Source organism: Eubalaena glacialis, chromosome 4 (genome assembly GCF_028564815.1).
Source record: "Eubalaena glacialis isolate mEubGla1 chromosome 4, mEubGla1.1.hap2.+ XY, whole genome shotgun sequence".
NCBI classification, from domain to species: Eukaryota; Metazoa; Chordata; class Mammalia; order Artiodactyla; family Balaenidae; genus Eubalaena; species Eubalaena glacialis.
In genome coordinates, this window is record NC_083719.1 from 28,697,424 (window position 1) to 28,716,796 (window position 19,373).

At 44.7% G+C, this 19,373-nt stretch overlaps 1 protein-coding gene across 7 annotated transcripts in view; it reads left to right on the plus strand.

The window, feature by feature from the left end:
- Positions 1–19,373, plus strand: part of RAI14 (retinoic acid induced 14) — a 147,999-nt gene that overhangs the window by 92,183 nt on the left and 36,443 nt on the right. For 6 of the 7 annotated variants that reach the window (XM_061189178.1, XM_061189176.1, XM_061189179.1 and 3 more), the window contains exon 3: positions 1,760–1,890. In XM_061189178.1, the coding sequence (XP_061045161.1) occupies positions 1,760–1,890 (131 nt within the window). Of the gene's footprint in view, positions 1–1,759; positions 1,891–19,373 lie in introns of those variants that run through there. The other variant, XM_061189183.1, reaches the window with a different exon arrangement.

Here is a 19,373-nt window from a genome sequence, read left to right on the forward strand (position 1 = left end):
TAGAATCATTCCTAGCACTGTTTGGTGTGGGACATTTTATAGATTAAACCTTTTAAGCTTTAGAGGAATCACAGTGGTCATCCAGTTCAAAGCTTTGGGAAACTGAGGCAGAGAGGTTTTTTTCCAGGTGACTTAAGATCCATAGCATGTAAGTGTCCATCTAGAGTTCTGGACTTCACGCAGCCTAGAGGACAGACTTGTGATTTTCATTCAAACCTACCTCATGCTTGCTGTGTACTTGCACTCAGTGATGGCAAGAAGGAGGAGGACTTCCTCCTTCATGCGGGAAGGAGAGAGTCCTGAGAAATGGAAGACACCCCGCCCTGAGACTCTCAGAGAAGCAAATTCCTGACTTGAACCCTGGGTTATACCTGTTGTACTTCACGACCTGTGGCTTTCTCTAAAGCCCTGCCTCTAGGCTAGGGTTGGAGGGGTGCTGGGGACATCTGGTGGCCTCACCCTTGCTCTATGAGAGGGCACAGTCCTGTTGGGTTTCCCAGTTCCATGCGTACAGAGAGATGTGAACACACTTCTGGCCCATGGAAGACTGCGGTCCTTTAAAAGAGTCCCTCTCGTTAGCTTTTAAATCTCCAGAGTCTCCTTGCATCTTCCTGGAAGTGGTCCGTGGCAAAGCCTTTAATATGAATTACCTGGAGATTCTTATTTTGGGGTCACAGGGAAGCAGCCAGCCCTAGAGACCTGTCTATAGAAAGCGTTGGGGAGGGAAGAAGATTCTCTTTCAGGGTGGTGGTGTCCACAGCTGGAGAGGCCAGAAAGTGGGCTTAGGAGGGGCTGGGGTGGGGCTGTGTCTGGAGGGCAGGCTGAGCCTGCAAAGTTTCCCAGGGACTTTGATGTGTCCCAGGATCTCCTCCCCCTCGATGAACTCCCCATGCTTCACATACCTCCCATTGACTCTTCTTCCATCACCAAGTTTATTCTCTCCCCTGCTCTAAAATCTTCAGTGGCTCGCTGCTGCCTTTTCACGTTGGACGATTCTTAGTACTCAAGGCTCTTTTTGCTCTTGTATTATCTTCTTTCCCTTCTAAGAGTAGAAACTAGTCTTTGTGCAGCTGAAAGCTTTACTGTTACTGTGGTTTGCAGCATTATTCTCTTGGGGCTGAGGGTCCATGGTGGCGGACACTTTGCTCAGAGCTATTTGATGTATAATAGCTTGTTCAGGAGGAAGTTTTGTTTCTGGTGATACTCTGTTGAGTCGGAAGCCTAGACAACTACTTAAAATCAGCATACAACTCAAAATTCCAAGTCCAGTGAACAGGCCAGAAGGAGCAACAACAAAAGCAGATAGAGAATCGCATGTGTAAATCCCCAGGTGACCTTGGGCTGCTGGCTGGTTGGCCCTGTAACATCAGGAGCCCAGTGAGCTGCTGACCAGGTCCAAGGTCAGTGCTCTGCGGCGCCAGCTGTCAAGTTTAGCTGGAAATAAGCTAATGTGTAAACTGGCCTCTTGGTCTTTTTAAGTTGCTTCATCTTCCCCATTTCAGTTGAAAGAAGTTGCTTTTCTTTCAGAGTTTGGTGACTGGCCGCTCTTTCATCGAACTGTGGATGTTTTCTTTTGGGAAACCGGTCTTTTTGGGTGTCTTCATGGTGAAGGGAAAGGTATTTTTAAAGTCGTGCATTTGGGGGCAGGTTTGATTTGAGCGATGGGAGGCTTGGGGAGTGGGGAGGACCAAGGTCCCGCCGGCTGCGTGGCCGTGGCCGCTATTAATCACTGGCTCTGCGTCTCCCCTTTGCTCCACAGACCAACGAGTGGAACAAGAATGATGACCGGCTGCTGCAGGCCGTGGAGAACGGAGACGCGGAGAAGGTGGCCTCGCTGCTGGGCAAGAAGGGGGCCAGCGCCACCAAACATGACAGCGAGGGCAAGACCGCGTAAGCTAAAGAGACTGGCTTCTGACGGCCGCCTCTGGGTTCTCTACCTGTTCTCTGGAATTCCCGGGGTCCCTGGGGGAACTTTGCCAGTGCATCTATGGGGACTTCGTGAAATTACTGCCACCACTGCACCCCGCATGTTAAAATGTATAAGAGGATATTTTAATCCAGTTCCTTTCTCTTCAAGCTCCAAATTACATATTTGGGCTTTACCTTGAATGGCTACATTTGCTCCCAGGTATGACCGGAGATTTTGCCAGAGAAGACATAGCACCAGGCTTGCAGCCAGTTAACTGATAGGTGGGAAAAGAGTTCTGCCCCAGATTAGAAACAGCGTAAAAGAGAAAGTAATTTTTTCATAATCCTCAAATCTTATTATTTATAGTATTATTTCTTATAAAACCCCTTCCTTCACATAGACCTGTAATTTTGTATGAATTTTGCTTTATGATTTGCCATATGTGGTACTTTTGTCCACCGTAATTAAAACTATATATTTAAGTATTTGTGTGAGTGTGTGTGTGTGTGTTTGCTTGTTTGTTTGTTTGTTTGTATCCATCCTTCCTCTGGTCGTACCATAGAGAGATCTTTAGACTTCTCATCTGGACTCTTATCACTTAGGAGTTGTGTAGTCCTTGAGTTTCAGTTTCTTCATTGTACAGTGGAGATGACAGTATTCAACCGCTAGGGCAGTTATGAGAATAAAACAAGGTATTGACTTTGGTTGGGTGCCCCCAGAAGCAGGCTGTGAGGTGAGGATTTGAGTGTAAGTAGTTTTTATAGCCCGTGATCCCAGGAAGTAAGGGAATGAAGGCTCTGTAGCATGTTATTGACACGTTACTGCTCTGGGCAACTGAGACTCATTCCCACTAAGGACCTCTGGGAATCTGTTTAGATTTAGAGCAGGGTGTGGCCCACTGTCTTTGTAAATCAAGTTTTATTAGAATGCAGCCACACCCATTCATTCAGCATTGTCCTTGTCCGTGGCTGCTTCTGCACCGCAAAGGCAGATTTGAGTGGTAAGACGAGGACCGTATGGCCCACAAAGCCTGACATATTAACTAGTTTGCTCACCCCAGGCTTAAAGTATGCCTCAGAGTTATCCCACCCGAGGGGTAAGGAAACTGGGGTATCTATTCCTGATCTCCTGTCCCTCCCAAGGTTGAGTGCCTCTCCTAGGGGCCGTAATGCTCGTGGCCAGAACACTTCCAAGACGTTGAGGAAGGGGCAGCTACAGCCATAGACACCGTATGTAAAGAGCTGCACAGTGCCCAGCCCACAGTAGACACTTGATAAAGCCAGCTCCCTTCCTTTCTTGTCCTAGTTGAGTGGTTCTCAATCCTGGCAGCTCCTGCATTAGACTCTCCTGGGGTGCTTTTAAAACACGTTGATGCCATGCCCACCCTAGACGTTCTGAGTCATTTGGTCTAGGGAGAGGCCCAGGAATCAATATTTTTTAAAGTATCCCATGTAGGTTCAACCAGAGAGAACCATTCTCTGGAAACTAAACTAGATTGACTCTAGGTTGAAGGATAAGTATCAGGCATGACTGGCAAATTGACAGGAGAAAATTGTCACATTTTAGCATACTTTGCCAGTTAACCCTCTCCCCAGCACCCAGTGGATCCCGTAGTGTAGACACCGACCCTGTTGTTTTGGGAGCCGCAAGAGAGCTTAAGGGCCTGAGCTTTGTGTAGAGACCAGGCTAGTTGGTACACAAAGAGAAGAGGGACGCGTTCTCACGCGGGTCGGAGTCTGGTCCTCTAGGAGATGGGCTTGTCCTCTGTGCCAGTCACCCCAGGTTGAGCTCCACCTCACAGCCTCAGTTTGACTTCCTCCTTGGCCTGTCTCAGGTGTGGGGACAGGGCCATATCCCTGGGAGCTCTGACTCGTTAGGATGCCCAGTAGTAGGTGGGCTTTGGGTGTTGGCTAATATTTTGTTGCGTCAGTTGCCTGCTCGGCCTTATGTAACTTTTGGTTCTTATCTGTCTTGCACTCTAGATTGTAATTTCCTTGCTAGAAGGGACTGTGACCTTGTAGTTCACTGCTATAATTATATCATCTAGCCAGCGGCTTGGTTTGTGGTAGATATTCAGTAAATATTTGTTGGATGAGTCAGTTAACCTTTTCCTGTGATGCCACATTTGGAGTGCGTGCTCTCTGAGCTACAGTGGCAGAGGCCACACTCCTAAGCCTGTCCTGAGGCTTTTGGCTGTAGGCATGGTGCTTTTGTATTACTCTTTGTACCACTATACAGCTTCCCTGGCTCCTCGTCCTCCTCCCAGGCTGGCTCTGCAGGTGTCTGCACAAGACGAACTTTGTAGCCATCTGAGAGAAAGGGGAGGGAACTGCTGGTGATAGTTTTGTCCAAGACAGTACTCACTAAAAAAAGATTAAAAATTTAGATGAGTAGTTTCGCCACAATTGTGATCACCTTGATCAGTTTGTGTCTTTTGTTAATAAGACATTTATTATGTATAGAATAGATGGCCAGACTGTTATTTTCTCTTCTCTCTCTTTTTTAATTGTAAAATATACACATCATAAAATTTACCATTTTAACCATTTTAAAGTATACAGTTCAGTGACATTAAGTACCTTCATTATGTTGTACAACCATCATCATCTAGTTCCAGAAACTTTTCATCACCCCAGAAGGAAACCCATACCCATGAAACAGCGACACTCCTCAACTTCCCCTCCCGCTCTCCCTGGCAACCACTAATCCGCTTTCTGTCTTTATGAATTTGCCTATTCTGGATATTGCACATAAACGGAATCATACTATACATACGGGGCCCTTTGTCTCTGGCTTCTTTCACTTAGTGTAATGTTTTCAAGTTTTATCCTTATTGTAGCATGAATCAGTAGTTTATTCTATTTTTTTTCAACTGTAGAAATGCACACAGCAGTTATAAAAAATCACCACCTCCATTTGGAAGATGATAAAACTAAGGCCTACATGATACATCTCTCCCTGAATTAACCCTAGAACCAGTTCTAACATCTCTACCTTTGCACTTAAAAGCCACCATCTTTCCCTTCAGTGACACTTAGGTAGAAAACTAGAGGAACTCTATGGAAAAGGAAGAGAGGAGGTAATTAATTTTTCTGTGCAAGATTTTCCATAAGTCATCATCTGCTAACATTTAACTTTTCTACTTGGGCTGTTCCTTTTGATGATTAAAGTTATTAACTGATAACTATGAGAATTTAATTTTCAAAGGCACCATGGAATTAAATCTATCTGGCTTCATTTTTTTTTTTTTTTTAATTTTATTTATTAATTTATTTATGGCTGTGTTGGGTCTTCGTTTCTGTGCGAGGGCTTTCTCCAGTTGCGGCAAGTGGGGGCCACTCTTCATCGCGGTGCGCGGGCCTCTCACTATCGCGGCCTCTCCCATTGCGTAGCACAGGCTCCAGACGCGCAGGCTCAGTAATTGTGGCTCACGGGCCCAGTCGCTTACGCGGCATGTGGGATCTTCCCAGACCAGGGCTCGAACCCGTGTCCCCTGCATTGGCAGGCAGATTCTCAACCACTGCGCCACCAGGGAAGCCCTGGCTTCATATTTTCATTCACATCTAATGGCCCTAGTATTGAGAAGGAGGGGTGCGCTGTGGCATTGGAAACCATCTCTCCTGTCCCTTTTTTTTTTTAAAATAAATTTTATTTATTTATTATTATTCTTATTATTTGGCTGTGTTGGGTCTTCGTTTCTGTGCGAGGGCCTTCTCTAGTTGCTGCAAGCGGGGGCCACTCTTCATCTCGGTGCGCGGGCCTCTCACTGTCGCGGCCTCTCTTGTTGCGGAGCACAGGCTCCAGACGCGCAGGCTCAGTAGTTGTGGCTCACGGGCCCAGTTGCTCCGCGGCATGTGGGATCTTCCCAGACCAGGGCTCGAACCTGTGTCCCCTGCATTGGCAGGCAGATTCTCAACCACTGCACCACCAGGGAAGCCCTCTCCTGTCCCTTTTGTACCTCGTCATTCTGCACGGCCAAGCGTGCTGTTGTGAGCCCCAAGCAGCGTTGTTCCCTTGGCTTCAGCCTTCTCACCTTGGAAGTCTGCACTTCTGGATTTGGGTTAGTCCGATCTGTGCATTCCTGTTCGAGTGTACATGTGTCTCCCTCAAGCTGCGGAGACTTTGCAGTTCTTGCTCCTGTTCTTTCCCACGGGCATTTGGTTTGGTAGCAGGTGAACTGGGAACCTCCTAGGAGCAGCTCTGAATTCATGGCGGGCCAATGCAGTGTGTCCCTCCTGCCAGCGGTCTTGGCTTCACCAGCCCCGCGGAGCTCGCAGGGCCAGCATTCGTCAGTGGACGGACGTTTGTGTAATGCATTGCATTTGTCTCCAAAGGGTAAGACTAAATCACACACCTAAATTTAGGTCCTTGGCAGGACTTGGCCTCATTCTCTGCCTGCTCATTAGGGTTTACCCTTTGATTTATATACACCTCCGTATCAAAATTAATTTGGAGGCCTATTTTCTAGCTAGCTTTTGTGATAACCCGTTTTGTCATCTTGCTCAGTGATGCACCATGTTTTCCTATTGCCTGACAGCCTAGAGTCCTGATTTTGGCTTTCAAGGGCCTCCCAGTGGCCCTGCCCTTACTTAGCTAACTGTTTTCTCACACATTCCTTCTGCTGGAGGTGGCGCTGTCTGCCCCCTGCCATCCCCTCCTATAAGACCATCAAGGTGTTTGTCCCAAGTTCTCTGGTCCAGAATGCCTTCCTCCCTGATATTCTCAGTCCTTTTTTTTTTTTGATTCTTCTTCTCTTTGAAATACTAGAATCTTGCTTTAGAACTTGATGTTGTTACAACAGAAAAGTCTTTACAGCTTAAATAAGATCTGTGTTTTCTGAACGACTTGAATCCCTTGCAACAGGGGTCCCCAGCAGAGGACCCCCGGGCCGAGGACCAGTAGCGCTCCGTGAGCCTGTTAGGAACCGGGCGCACAGCAAGAGGTGAGCGGCGGGCCAGCCAGCGAAGCTTCATCTGCGGCTCCCCGGCGCTCGCATTACCGCCTGACCATCCCCACACCCTGTCCTGTGGAAAAATTGTCTTCCATGAGACCGGTCCCTGCTGCCAGAAAGGTTGGGGACCGCTTCCTTACAACACAGAAGCTCCCTGAGGACAGGGATCGTATGATTTTAGTGGTTGTGTTGGTCTCTCCCACTGTTCCAGGCATAGAGGAGGCATTTGGCTGGTGTTTGTGGATGTGAACTTTTCAGCATGGTTCTAATGGAGAAAACACTCTCTTTCTGCTGGTACTGTCTCACGGGTAAAGTTATTAGGGGTGAGTTAACTTGGGGGTTCAAGAGGCAAAAAGCTATCCTGGTGAACGTCACAACTTGACACTTGTCTCTCCCAGCTTCCAGTGAACTTTCAGTAGAGAAATACTCAGCTTTCCCTACCTAGAGAACCAGACGACCCAGAAAGTCCCAAGAATGAAGCAGCCATCTCGGCAGACATTCTCCAGAAGCCTCCATAACCCAAGGTCAATAACCAGATGGGTGGTTTGGTAATTCTTCAGACTTTTCAGTTCTTGCTGGAATATTTCCTTTAGGGAGAGATAAGAAACCTTGTCTGAAAATTTTCTCCCTCTAAAACTGATCAAAGAGGGGTTAAAAAAAAAAAAAAAGTGAAAGCAGTTGAATGACTGGAATTCACTTTGCAAAGAGTAAAAGCAGGGTGGTGTCTGGGGTCAGAAGAGAACAAAATAGAGCAGGGCAGAGAGCCACGGCTGCAGGCTGTGTTTGTGGAGTCAGGCTTGGCTTCCTGCATCCCCTCCATTCTCTTTCCACCATGGAGGTGAGGAAGGGGGAGACTGCCATTGCCCTAAAACCTCTCACCATAGAGCAGTCTAATTGTTTCAAGATGGTCTCCCCTACATTTGGATGTGCATTTCATTAAAGTTATGTGTGTTTGTTTTAGGAACAACCAGACTAAATAAAATCACTGCTGGGACTGTAGTATTTGAAGAAATACCACCCAGCCATGTGTGTATAGAGATAAATATATATATATATATATATGTATGCTGTCTGTATCCATAGCCTGCGTTTCAGAAACCTGATCTTTTTGGCTTTGAAAACAAGAACTTGTGCTAGTATTTTTAGATGACGCTGTGGAGCTTACATGTAAAATAGGGGAGGTCGTCCTTGAATTCTGCAAGTCAGGACAAGAAGGGGCTTCTCTGGCGGGTGGCTTGTTGTACTTGTGACTCTTCCTGTTTTCTCAGAATAGGGATGGATACAGGGTTTTCTCCGTTCAGTCTTGGAAATCAAGTCATACCACCTGGTCGCCTTCCTCCAGTTCTTCCCACACAGCTGCCAAATTCATTTACCTAAAACTGCTGGATATTTTATGTGTCATTGCAGCCTCCTTCCCAGCAAAATGACCTTCCAGGCAAAACCACCCTTTGTCTTATCTAAATCTTGTTAATGTTTGGCAGGGGGATGAACTGAATGCTATAATTTCTATATAGCATATCTACTCTGCTTTTGGTCAAGTAGATTTTCGAAGGCGACATAACGTCTGTTCCTGTCTTGCAAATGTGCCCAGATGTTTGCTTCTAGTTGGGAGGTACTAAAATGTTCCAAACTCTGTTGTCTAAAATGCTCCAAACTCTATCGTAAGCACGTACAAAAGAAGGAGAAAATATGGTCCTTGCCTACAAGATGCAGAGCATCTGGCCGAGAAGACAAGACCAGTGGATGTACTGGAGAATAATTAAGTGCTGAATCATAAAATACTAACTTGTAAGCGGTTCAAGGTAGGAAGAGGTGGTGAGATGCAGGAGTAGCGAAGGAATGCTTCCTGCCTGAGATGTGAGGTGTGATGCAAGGTGGGCCTGAGAGAATGGATTGGGAGGGTGTGGGTGGGGACAGAGGAAGTGGAGGACAGTGTGGGTGCTGGTAACAGCGTGATGGAGGCCATCCCAAGTTGAAAAGGAAAAACAACACCGTGTTCACTGTTTCCTTCCCTTCCTCCAGAGTTATCATAGCAGTTCAAGGTCAGGGACCCACTTGACACTAGATCAGTGGTTCTCAACTCCCATTAGAAGCACCTGGACAGCTTTGAAAAGTGCTGTGCTGTGTGTCACCCTCTAAGATACCTATGTAATTGGTGTGGGGTGCAGTCTGGGCGTGGGGTTGTTTAAAGCACCCAGGTTAGTTGAATGGTCAGTCCAAACTGAGAACCACAGCGCTGGACACTCCACAGTGAGACCCCAGGCTTCTTAGCCCAAGGCTTCTCAACAGGTTTTCCCCATGATAGGTTACAGGTAGACTGAGGAAGGCCCACGGAGCCCAGGTGGAATTTTTTCTAGCATACACACACATACGTATATGTATATATAATGCTTGTGCACAGAATAAAATTAAAATGAAAGGTAAATTTTGGCATAAAGTAAATTATGTTAAACTAATTCACAAGGGTTTTAAAGGGAAATGGTGTTGTAGGTTAAAGTTGAACAGATCATGTTGCAAAACTGTGCTTTGGAAGGAAGCCTTGTAACCAGGGAAGTGGTGCAAATTGATGAGAATAGATTTGGGGATTAAGAACGGCACTGATTAAAATATTGGAGGGATCACAGGATTTTTCATTTTAAAACTGTTTGCAAAGCAGGCTTAAGTATTTTGAGAAGGAAGGATTTTAAACACTCAGTTGGCTCATTGTTGCCCGGGGTTGCAGCAATCTGGCTTTTCCGTGCCCTTCGCCGGCCCGGACCTGCCCCCGCATGCGGAGGTCAGGAGAGCCTGGGAAACCCGAGTCGGCTGTGTTAGAGGGCGGAGCAGGGGCGGGTGGCCGGCAGCACAAGCAGGCAGTGACCTCCGCTCAGCCTAACCCCGCGAGAGGAGGGGGCACCTGGGGCGGGAGGTTCTCACGCTGGCAGCCACCAGACAGTTCAAGGGTGGAGGCGCATGAAATCACTCGACACGTGCCTGTCCTTTAGAAATACTGCTTCCCTGAAATTCACGCCTTCCAGAACGCCGCCGCCGCCGCTGCCCCGCCATGCTGCCGAGTCGTTCGAGGTCCAGTTTGCCGTCTCTTTCATGAAGCCTTTTCTAAATTCCAAAGGGGGTGAGCTCGATCTCAACCACTGCCTCTCTTAAAACACCTAGGATTTGATGGGTCTCGGTTACCTATGTACTTATCTTATCCCTGTTATTAGACTATCGGGGTTAGAGCCCAATCTTACCCAATTAATAAGAAAGGAATTGTTGTTAATCGTGTTAATATTTGAGTGCCCAACACTGGGCTAGGGGCTTTCATATGTGTCATTCATTCAACAGATAGTTGATTCTTTCACCCATTTTAAAGACCATGTCAGTTTCCCTCAGGTATTTCTTATCTGATGCTCTCAGTTACCCTGGAGTAATTTGTGAAGAGGAAAGCGTGGGTCAGAAAGGTTTGGAAATGGGTACAAATCACCCATTCAGGGTGGTAGAGTCTGGGGGTCTATCATGAGCACAAGAGACAAATCATTTGCCCTAAAGAGATTTCATACTGCCCAAGTGCTGTTTTCCTACTGCATTTGTGAAACCAAACAATCCCGAAGAAAAAGAGCTAACTCTCAGCTTAAGTGTCACGGGGTTTCTTAGCTCTGAGTATGTGATCTTTCATCTCAGCCTCTCCTCCTCCTGTCCCCAGGAGATCTCTGTCCCCAGAAGCACGGCTGATTCCATTAGCACATCGTGGGCACTTAAAGGACAGTAATCCTATTTTTACAGCCTTTATTTCTTTTATGCTAGTCACCATTTATTATATCTATCTGAAACGTTTAGCAGGAGAAGGCCACCAGTGTTCCCATTTCTCAAACTGCCTGCCACCTCAGTTTCTAATAGAGGCAGTGATCAAAGTCCCTGTTGCAGCTGCCTTTGAAATAGCTGAAAGCCTGGCAGCCCTATTACTTCTCTGCCAGAGGCGATTTCTCTTAGGCCCATAGGGTTGATCCCTACTAGTAGAGTAGAATTCGTTTTTCAACACCTTTTTGACTATAAGCTATTAGACAGTGATGCCTTCCTTACCCTTGGATTATAATCTGAAATGGGAATCCAGGTCTTTTAGGATTAAGTTTTGTTCCGCTGAAATACTCAGGTGTGTGCTAAGCCTCTTTTGAGCTCAGTGACCTCATTAGAATTTAGATGTTGCAGCAAGTAAGTGCCAGGAAACAATTGGTAGGCTGGGTTGGAATCATAGACTTTAGAGCTGAACAAGGCTTCAGTGGTCATGTGGACCAGATGAATAAACTGAGGCCAGTGAATGTGAGCGACTTTATCGTTCCATACTTGGGGATGGCAGAACTGAGACCAAAACCAAAGAATACTGACTTTTAGTTCATGCTTCTGCCTCCTATGCCAGTGGTCCTAAAAATGGGACATGTATGAGAATCACCTAGGGGGCTTGTTAAAACACAGATTGCTGGGCCCCTCCCCTGTGTCTGGGCAGGATCCTCAGAATCTGCATTTCTAACAAGCTCCCCGTGACACTGATGCTGCTGGCCCAAGGGCCACACTTTGAAAACCACCATATGACATGATGTTGGGAAGCAAAATAAAGCTTGTAATAACGACATAAAGGACACAGCCTCTCTCTCAAGAACTTATAGTACAACCTGAAGAAAACATGGTCATGCCAGTTTATGGGTGTGCCTTGGTTTAAGGAAATGCAAAATAGAAACTTCAGATGGAAAAGGCAAATTCAAAACTGAAGACTTGCATTCTCCACCCCCACCCCCCTACCCCAAATCACTTCTCTGTGCCAGGAAAATTGCAATAGGCAAGACAAAATCTCTGCCCTCATGGAACGTATGGAAGGTATAGTCTAACGGGGCACTCAGACAAGAACCACATGCCTCTTTAATGTAATATCAGGTGCATTGAAGAAAAAGCAGCAGCCAGGGGCCACTTTGAATAAACCTGGGCAAGAACCTCTCTGAGCAGACACCTTCATTTGAGCAGATTCCTGAATTGGAATGAGGTGCCAAGCCTGCTCTTTCCTAGAACTGCTGTCCTGGTGGAGGGAACAGCAAGGCGAATGCTCTGAGGTGGGAGGGTACTTGATGTGCCCTCAGCGAACAGGGAAAGAGCTAGACGGTGAGATCACAGTGGGAGCCGTGGCCTGCTTAAATAGAGCCTGGTGGGCCACACGAAGGATTTTGGATTAAATCCTAGTTCCAAATACTTCATTTCTCTGATTCATTTTTATATGATTTAATATCATTTTTCCCCCTCCAGAAAGATGTCTTACAAAAGCAATGCAACTAAAGTATAGGCGATTATAGGTATTTGGGAAACGCTGAAGCTCTCAGGGGATTATGAAAAGTTGGTTATTACCGTGAAGTATTTCTGAGTCTCACCAACCATGGTGATCCCTCTTGTAAATAAAGGGCTTTAAAAGGAAAGAAGGAAGATGTGGGTTTCGCAGGGAGGAACTGCTCCTAGAGTCAGGGCAGTGAGCTCAAGTCCTGATCTTTTGCATGTTTCCTAACCTCTCTGAGCCTCAGTGTCTTCATCTGTGAAGTGAGGATGTTGGGCCAGTTTATCCTTCTGGAACCTTCTAACACGCTGGGATTCTGGGTGTGTCTTGTGCTGGTAGGGTTTGGTGTATGGGCGTTTCTTTGTGGCTTGATTGACTTGGGGAGTGAAAAATCGGTTGCCGAGGCAGTGGACAGGACTGGAGAGTCGCTGGCGGTGGCCAGCCTGTTGCGTTCCCGACCTCACTCGGCTGGCCAGCTCTTTTGGTATCGGGAGCTGGGGTGCTCGTAAAGGGCGCAAGAAAGAGTTTGGTTTGAGTGAAATCTTCTGTGAATGAATATGCCTAAAAAATCCAAGTCTTCTGAAAGTAGCCTTGTGAGTTTGTGTTTCCTCCAAGTATGTGCTTCAGCTGGCAATCAGAAACCAGAAGAACTGTTTGTTGTTACTCTGAAAGATGGAAGGAACTTTCCCAGCCATCAGTCACGGGCTTTTAAATAGTAATAGTTCAAATCCCCTTCGGGTTAAGGACCTTGAGAAACATCCCGGCCTTGTCCCAAGGCATTGAAGGCTTGTACAACTTGCTGAGCGGTTTTGTAGGAAACGAAGCCTGTCTCAGGCTCTGTTTGCTGCAGCTCTTGGATTACACTCCTTTCCATTTGAGGCCACTGGCGACCCTAATCAGCCCCAATGAGAATCCTGTGTTTGCTTTTTGGCCAAATACTTAGTTTTTTTTAGTTTAAACTTTGTTTCTTAAAGAGCGGTACAGCTGGTAAGTTATATTATGTCGTGTTTCACAATTTGCAGAGTGATCTAACAAATAGTGCAGTTTCTCAGCATGGTGTTGAAGGGCCAACTCTGCAGGCAGAATGCTGAAGTCAAATCCAGGCTCCCCTACTCACTGGTTCTGGGACTTTGGGCAAGCTTACTGGACTCCTCTGTGTCTCATTTTCCTCCTCTGTAAAATGGGGATGATGATAATTACCCCTCCCAAGGCTGGTTGGGGGATGTAATGAGTTAAAACGTAACTAGTGCATTGTATTTCAACAGATAAGCTGCTGTTATTATTGATGCTGATGTTTTTTAGTTGCCCAAACATGGTTTAGAGGTGAGGGAACTGAAGTTAGGTACCTCAGCCAGGATGACACAACAACAACGCAAATCCAGCCGTGGTATCCCAGCCTGGTATCCTGGGCTCCTCACTGTGTCTCTGCTGGTTTTTCCTCTGCACCTTCAGGATGCCATCCAGCTGCTGTCCTGGGGCTCTCGAGGTCATCTTGGTCCTCTCTTGGGAGTGGGAGGGAGGGAGGAGGAAGAAGAAGGGGAGTGGTTGGTGGGGGAGAGATCGGGAGCCGCAAAACTCTTAAGCACAGAAACCTTGGGAACTTTCCAAGTGACAAAAACAGAGAAATTCCAAATATCAATAAGCAGCAGAGGGATCAAAGGATCATGATGTAAATCTTCAGGCCATTCTGCCTTTTAGTTACCCCTCTGTGAAAGGGCCCAGCTGCGTTTTATAAGCAAAGCTAAGCATTGCCTATTATAATGAAACTTAAAACAGCATCGATTCCTTTTTTGTGGGACATATCCACAAGATTGCTTTCAAGGCTTAAGGGGATTATGTTTTCAGAAGCGGTTTGAAACAATAGGTACCTTGGTAAAAAGGATGCTGCGAGGTTCTTAACTTGTCCTCCATTTAGAGCAGCGCTTTGCAGACAGTTGTGAGCACGGGAATCAGCTGGGAAACTTGTAAAACACAGCTTTTGGGTCAGTGATGGGGGGTAGGGTCTGAGAGCCTCCATTTCTAACAGCTTCTGGTCTGTGGTTCACTCTGTGAGTATCCAAGACTTTTAGGCTATTGAAGTGCTGTCACTTCGGCTGCACTAGAATCTGGACAGCCACCCTGCTGTATCCCTAGGCAGTGACGAGTGTCCTTGTCACTGGGCCTGGAGTTAGAGGAGTGGATAAAGGTTTTTATACCCCTCCCTCCTCCACTGAATTCTGAGACCTGTCCAAATGAAGAGGTAAACAAGCCAATAGGACCTCTCATAAAATTGCTATTGACTCTTGAATGACATTTCTTGTCTTTAAGAGGAAAGGCCACACTTTTTAATTAGGTGTAAAAGCCTACAGAGACAAAGCCAAAGGATGTTCTGAATTTGTTTTGCATTCACTGTTCTATTCCTCTAAGGGGAAATTTCAGCTGATAATTAGCTGAAATAACTACCTCAAAGCGTTCATTAAGAAAGACTTAAATGTTTCTTCTGTGGAAAATTTAGGTGTAATTAAAATTCTCATCGCTTAAAATTTGCCAGACAGTAACAAGTCCTGGCTAGGATGTGGACAGATTGGAGCCCTCATGTTCTTGATGGGGATGTAAAATGGTGCAGCAACTTTAGAAAATAGTCTAACATTTCCTTAAAGACGTCAACATGGTTACCATATGGTTCAGCAATTCCACTCCTAGGTCTATACCCACTAGAATTGAAAACAGGTGTCCACGCAAACACTTGTACACAAATGTTTTAGCAGCATTATTTGCAATAACTAAAAAGTAGAAACAACCCAAGTGTCCGTAACCAATGAATGGATAAACAAAATGTGATATATCCACCCAATGGAAGGAATAACGTACTGGTACGTGCTACAACGTGGATGAACCTTGAAAACAGGCCAAATGAAAGAAGCCAAGCACAAAAGACCACATATTGTATGATTCGATCTTGATGACATGTCCAGAATAGGCAAATCCATAGTTACAGAAAGTAGATTAATGATGGCCAAGGGTAGGCATGGGAATGGAGAGTGAATACTAATGGGTACAAGGATTTTTTTTAAGCTGGTGAAAATGTTCTGGAATTAGATAGTGATGTTGGTTGCACAACTTTGTGAATATACTAAAAACAACTGAATTGTGCATTTTAAAATGGTGAATTTACATACCATAAAATATATCTCAATAAAAAGATTGAGATCTGCTCATGCTGTTTTTTCAGTCTTTGTTTAATTTGTCTTAATAGAATTATATCGCAGCATCATGCATTTGTATTAAATGGTTTATCACAGAGTTTCTCAACCTGGGCACTATTGACATTTTGATATGTTGATATTATTGACATTTTAGACTAGTCAGATAATTGTTTGTTGTGGGGCCTGTGCATTGTAGGATGTTTAGCAGCATCTCTGGTCTTTACACATTAGACACCAGGAGAATCTGCCCACTCCCTACCCTGTGAATAATCAAAAATGTCTCTGGATGTTGCCAAATGTCCCCTGGGTGGGGCAGAAATCACCCCCAGTTGAGAACCACTGGTTTATCTTTAGTCTTCCTACTAAAAGCTTAGATCCATGAGGGGTTTTTGTTATTCACCATGTGTTTCTCAGTGCTTAGAACAGTGTCTGGCACATAAATACCCTAGTATAGTAAGTATATGAGTGAATTAATATATTTAGCTATAGCAATTTATAAAAATATGCAACTATAGAAATATCAAAATTATGCCATGCTTGGGTTAGGTCAAATGCCCTAGAATTAACATTGTCAAGAACAGTCTCTGTTTGGGGGCGAGGGGGGCCTGTTAATCAGCCTCCTACTTTGCCTGCCCGCCTCACCCCAATCTGCAAACTGTCTTTATCTAGAGGTGTGTTGTTACCAGCTATCCAGGGCACGGGCCATTAAAGGCCACCAGCCATGCTCTTCATTAGTGATATGCTGACCTGGGGCCCCATCTGCTCCCTGAGCCTGAGGTCACCCCACAGATGCCCATCTGCAGTCCAGACCAGCACCCACCAGTCACGGGGACTGCTGCCTTGAGGGGACTGCCGCCCTGAGGGGACCGCATTTATCAGTCCCTGCAGAGGAAGGGAAACCTACTCGCTGTCATTTACAAACCCAGGTTCTGTCAGTGACTAATCATGTTTTCCCACCCAACTGAACCCAACTTTCCACTTGAGTATCTTATTAAAAGTTGGCTCTGCTTCTCGTTCACATTCAGAGGCTAAATGCTAATGACTTGTTGCTGCCAAACCCTGCTTTGGGGATTATCACTTCTATGGAAGGCGCCAGAATGGTAGCAGCTCAAGTGTGAGCATTAGACAAGGCTGGTCTCAGATGGCTTTTTTTTTGGTCATCTGTGACTGTCTACAACTCTCTCTTTCTTGCTTTCCTCTTCCTCCTTTCTTTCCTTCTTTCTTCATTTCTTAAGCAATGATGGTTCTGACCTAATTTCTGCTAACCTGTCTTTTCTGAACACTGAGACAAATCCTTTTATTAAGCAACATGTCTCAGACTCTGTGCCTTGTCTTGTGTTGATGAGGCTCTGATAATTGGTGGTATTTTCTTGGGTGTTTACTACATGCTTCACATTTTGCTAGTGCTTTTACCTGTACCTCATTGACTCCTCACAGCCCATTTTACAGGTGTGATGATGGTACTGTTATCACATTTTTGTAAAGAGCTATTTTATTTTAGAAATACATATTGAAATATTTATGAATGAAATGACATGACATGAGATTTGCTTCAAAATAATAATGGTAAGGGTGTAGATGAAACAAGTTTGTTTCGCATTCAAGTCAGACATGGTATTGGATACAAAGGATTTCATTGCGTTATTATTTCTCCTTTGTAAAGTGCGTATCTTTTAAGTATATGTGTAGAAAAGTTCAGAGACGAAAAGATATAAGTGAGATTTGCCTCACAATAATCCAGTTGTGGCAGGGGAGGAGGTAGGGTGGGTGAGTTTATAGATAAAGTAAGATCTGTGACTTTGAGTTATTGTTGTTGGTTTTCTATTTGTTTTCTTTTTGTTTTAGCTTAAAAAAGGTACTGTTTAATTCTTATCCTCTACTCATAAATAGTTCTTTTGCCTTGGCCAATATTTTAATAAACTTCTTTGTGATGTTGTTATGCATGGCCTGAATTAAATAAAAAATTCATAGGAATAAAGCAACTAAGAAGTAAAAATATCTAGTTGTCACTTTTTTAATACATTTTTTAAAAACTGGATGTTTGTACCTTTTGACTGCCTTCATCTAGTTCCCCTTTTCCCAATCTCCTCACCTCTGGTAACCATAAATCTGATCTCTTTTTCTATGAGTTGGTTGGTTGGTTGGTTTGTTTTAGAAGTATAGTTGACCTACAACACTGTTAGTTCCTATTACACGACATAGTGATTTGATATTTCTGTACATTCCAAAATGATCACAATGATAAGTCTAGTTACCATCTGTGACCATACAAAGGTATTACATAGTTATTGACCATATTCCCCATGGTGTACACTTCATACCCCTGACTCATTTATTTTGCCACTGGAAGTTTGTACCTCTTAATCTCCCTCACTTATTTCTTTCCTCCCTCCACCCCCCTCCCCTCTGGCAACCACCTGTATCTATAACTGTTTCTATTTTGTTATGTTTGTTCATTTGTTTTTTAGATTCCACATATAAGTGAAATCCTACAGTATTTGTCTCTGCCTGACTTATTTCACTTAGTGTAATACCCTCTAGGTTCGTCCATGTTGAAGCAAATGGCAAGATTTCATTCTTTTTTATGGCTGAGTAATAGTCCATAATATATATACATACCACATCTTTATCCATTCATCTATTGATGGATAGTTACGATGCTTTCATATCTTGGCTATTGTATATAATGCTGCAGTGAACACTGGGGTGCATATATCTTTTCTAATTAGTGTTTTCATTTTCTTCAGATAAATATCCAGGAGTGGAATTGCTAGGTCATATGGTAGTTCTATTTTTAATTTTCTGAGGAATCTCCATACTGTTTTCCATAGTCTGCACCAATTAATATTCCCGCCAAAGGTGTGCTAAGGTTCCTTTCCTTTACATCCTTGCCAGCACTTGTTATCTTTTTGATAATAACCATTCTGACAGGTGTGACGTGATATCTCATTGTGGTTTTGATTTCCATTTCCCTGATGAGTGATGTTGAGCATCTTTTCATGTGCATGTTGACCATCTGTATATCTTCTTTGGAAAAATGTCTATTCAGATCCTCTGCCCATTTTTTAATTGGTTTTTTTTTTTTTTTTGATGTTGAGTTGTATGAGTTCTTTGGATATTAACCCCTCATCAGATATACTGTTTGCAAATATCTTCCGTTCAGTAGATGGCTTTTTGTTTTGCTGATAGTTCTCTTTGCTGCGCAAAAGTTTTTTAGTTTGATTAGGTCCCATGTGTTTATTTTTGCTTTTGTTTCCCTTGCCTGAAGAGACATAGCCAAAAAAAACATTGGTAAGATTGACATCAAAGAGCATACTGCCTGTTTTCTTCTGGAAGTTTTATAGTTTCAGGTCTTACATTTAAGTCTGTAATCCATATTGAGTTGATTTTTGTATATGGTGTGAGAAAGTAGCCTAAATTGATTGTTTTGTGTGTAACTGTCCAGTTTTCCCAACACCATTTGTTGAAGAGACTGTCTTTTCCCCGTTGTATATTCTTGCCTCCTTTGTCATAGATTAATTGCCCGTATAAGTGTGGGCACATATGGCTGTCACCAGTGTCTGTGTCCCCAGGGTGAGCTCCAGCTGCCTCCTGCCTCTCCAGGATCAGTAGCTGGGTCTGACCCAAGCTCCTTTCAAATTACTACTTCTGCCCTGGGTTCCAGAGCATGTGAGATTTTGTGTGAGCCTTTTAAGAGTGGAGTCTCTATTTCCCACAGCCCTCTGGCTCTCCCGAAAGTAAGCCCCGCTGACTTCAAAGCCAAACATTCTAGGGGTCGTCTTCCTGGTGCAGGGCCACTGGGCCAGGGAACCCAGTGTGGGGCTTGGACCCCTCACTCCTTGGGGAGAAACTTTGCAATTGTAGTTATCCTCCTCTTTGTGGGTTACCCACCCAGGGTATGGGTCTTGACTATAGCACATCTCCGCCCCTCCTACCTGTCTCGTTTTGGTTCCTTCTTTATATCTTTGGTTGTAGAAGATCTTTTCTACTAGTCTTCTGATCTTTCATTAATAGTTGCTCTGTAAATAGCTGTAATTT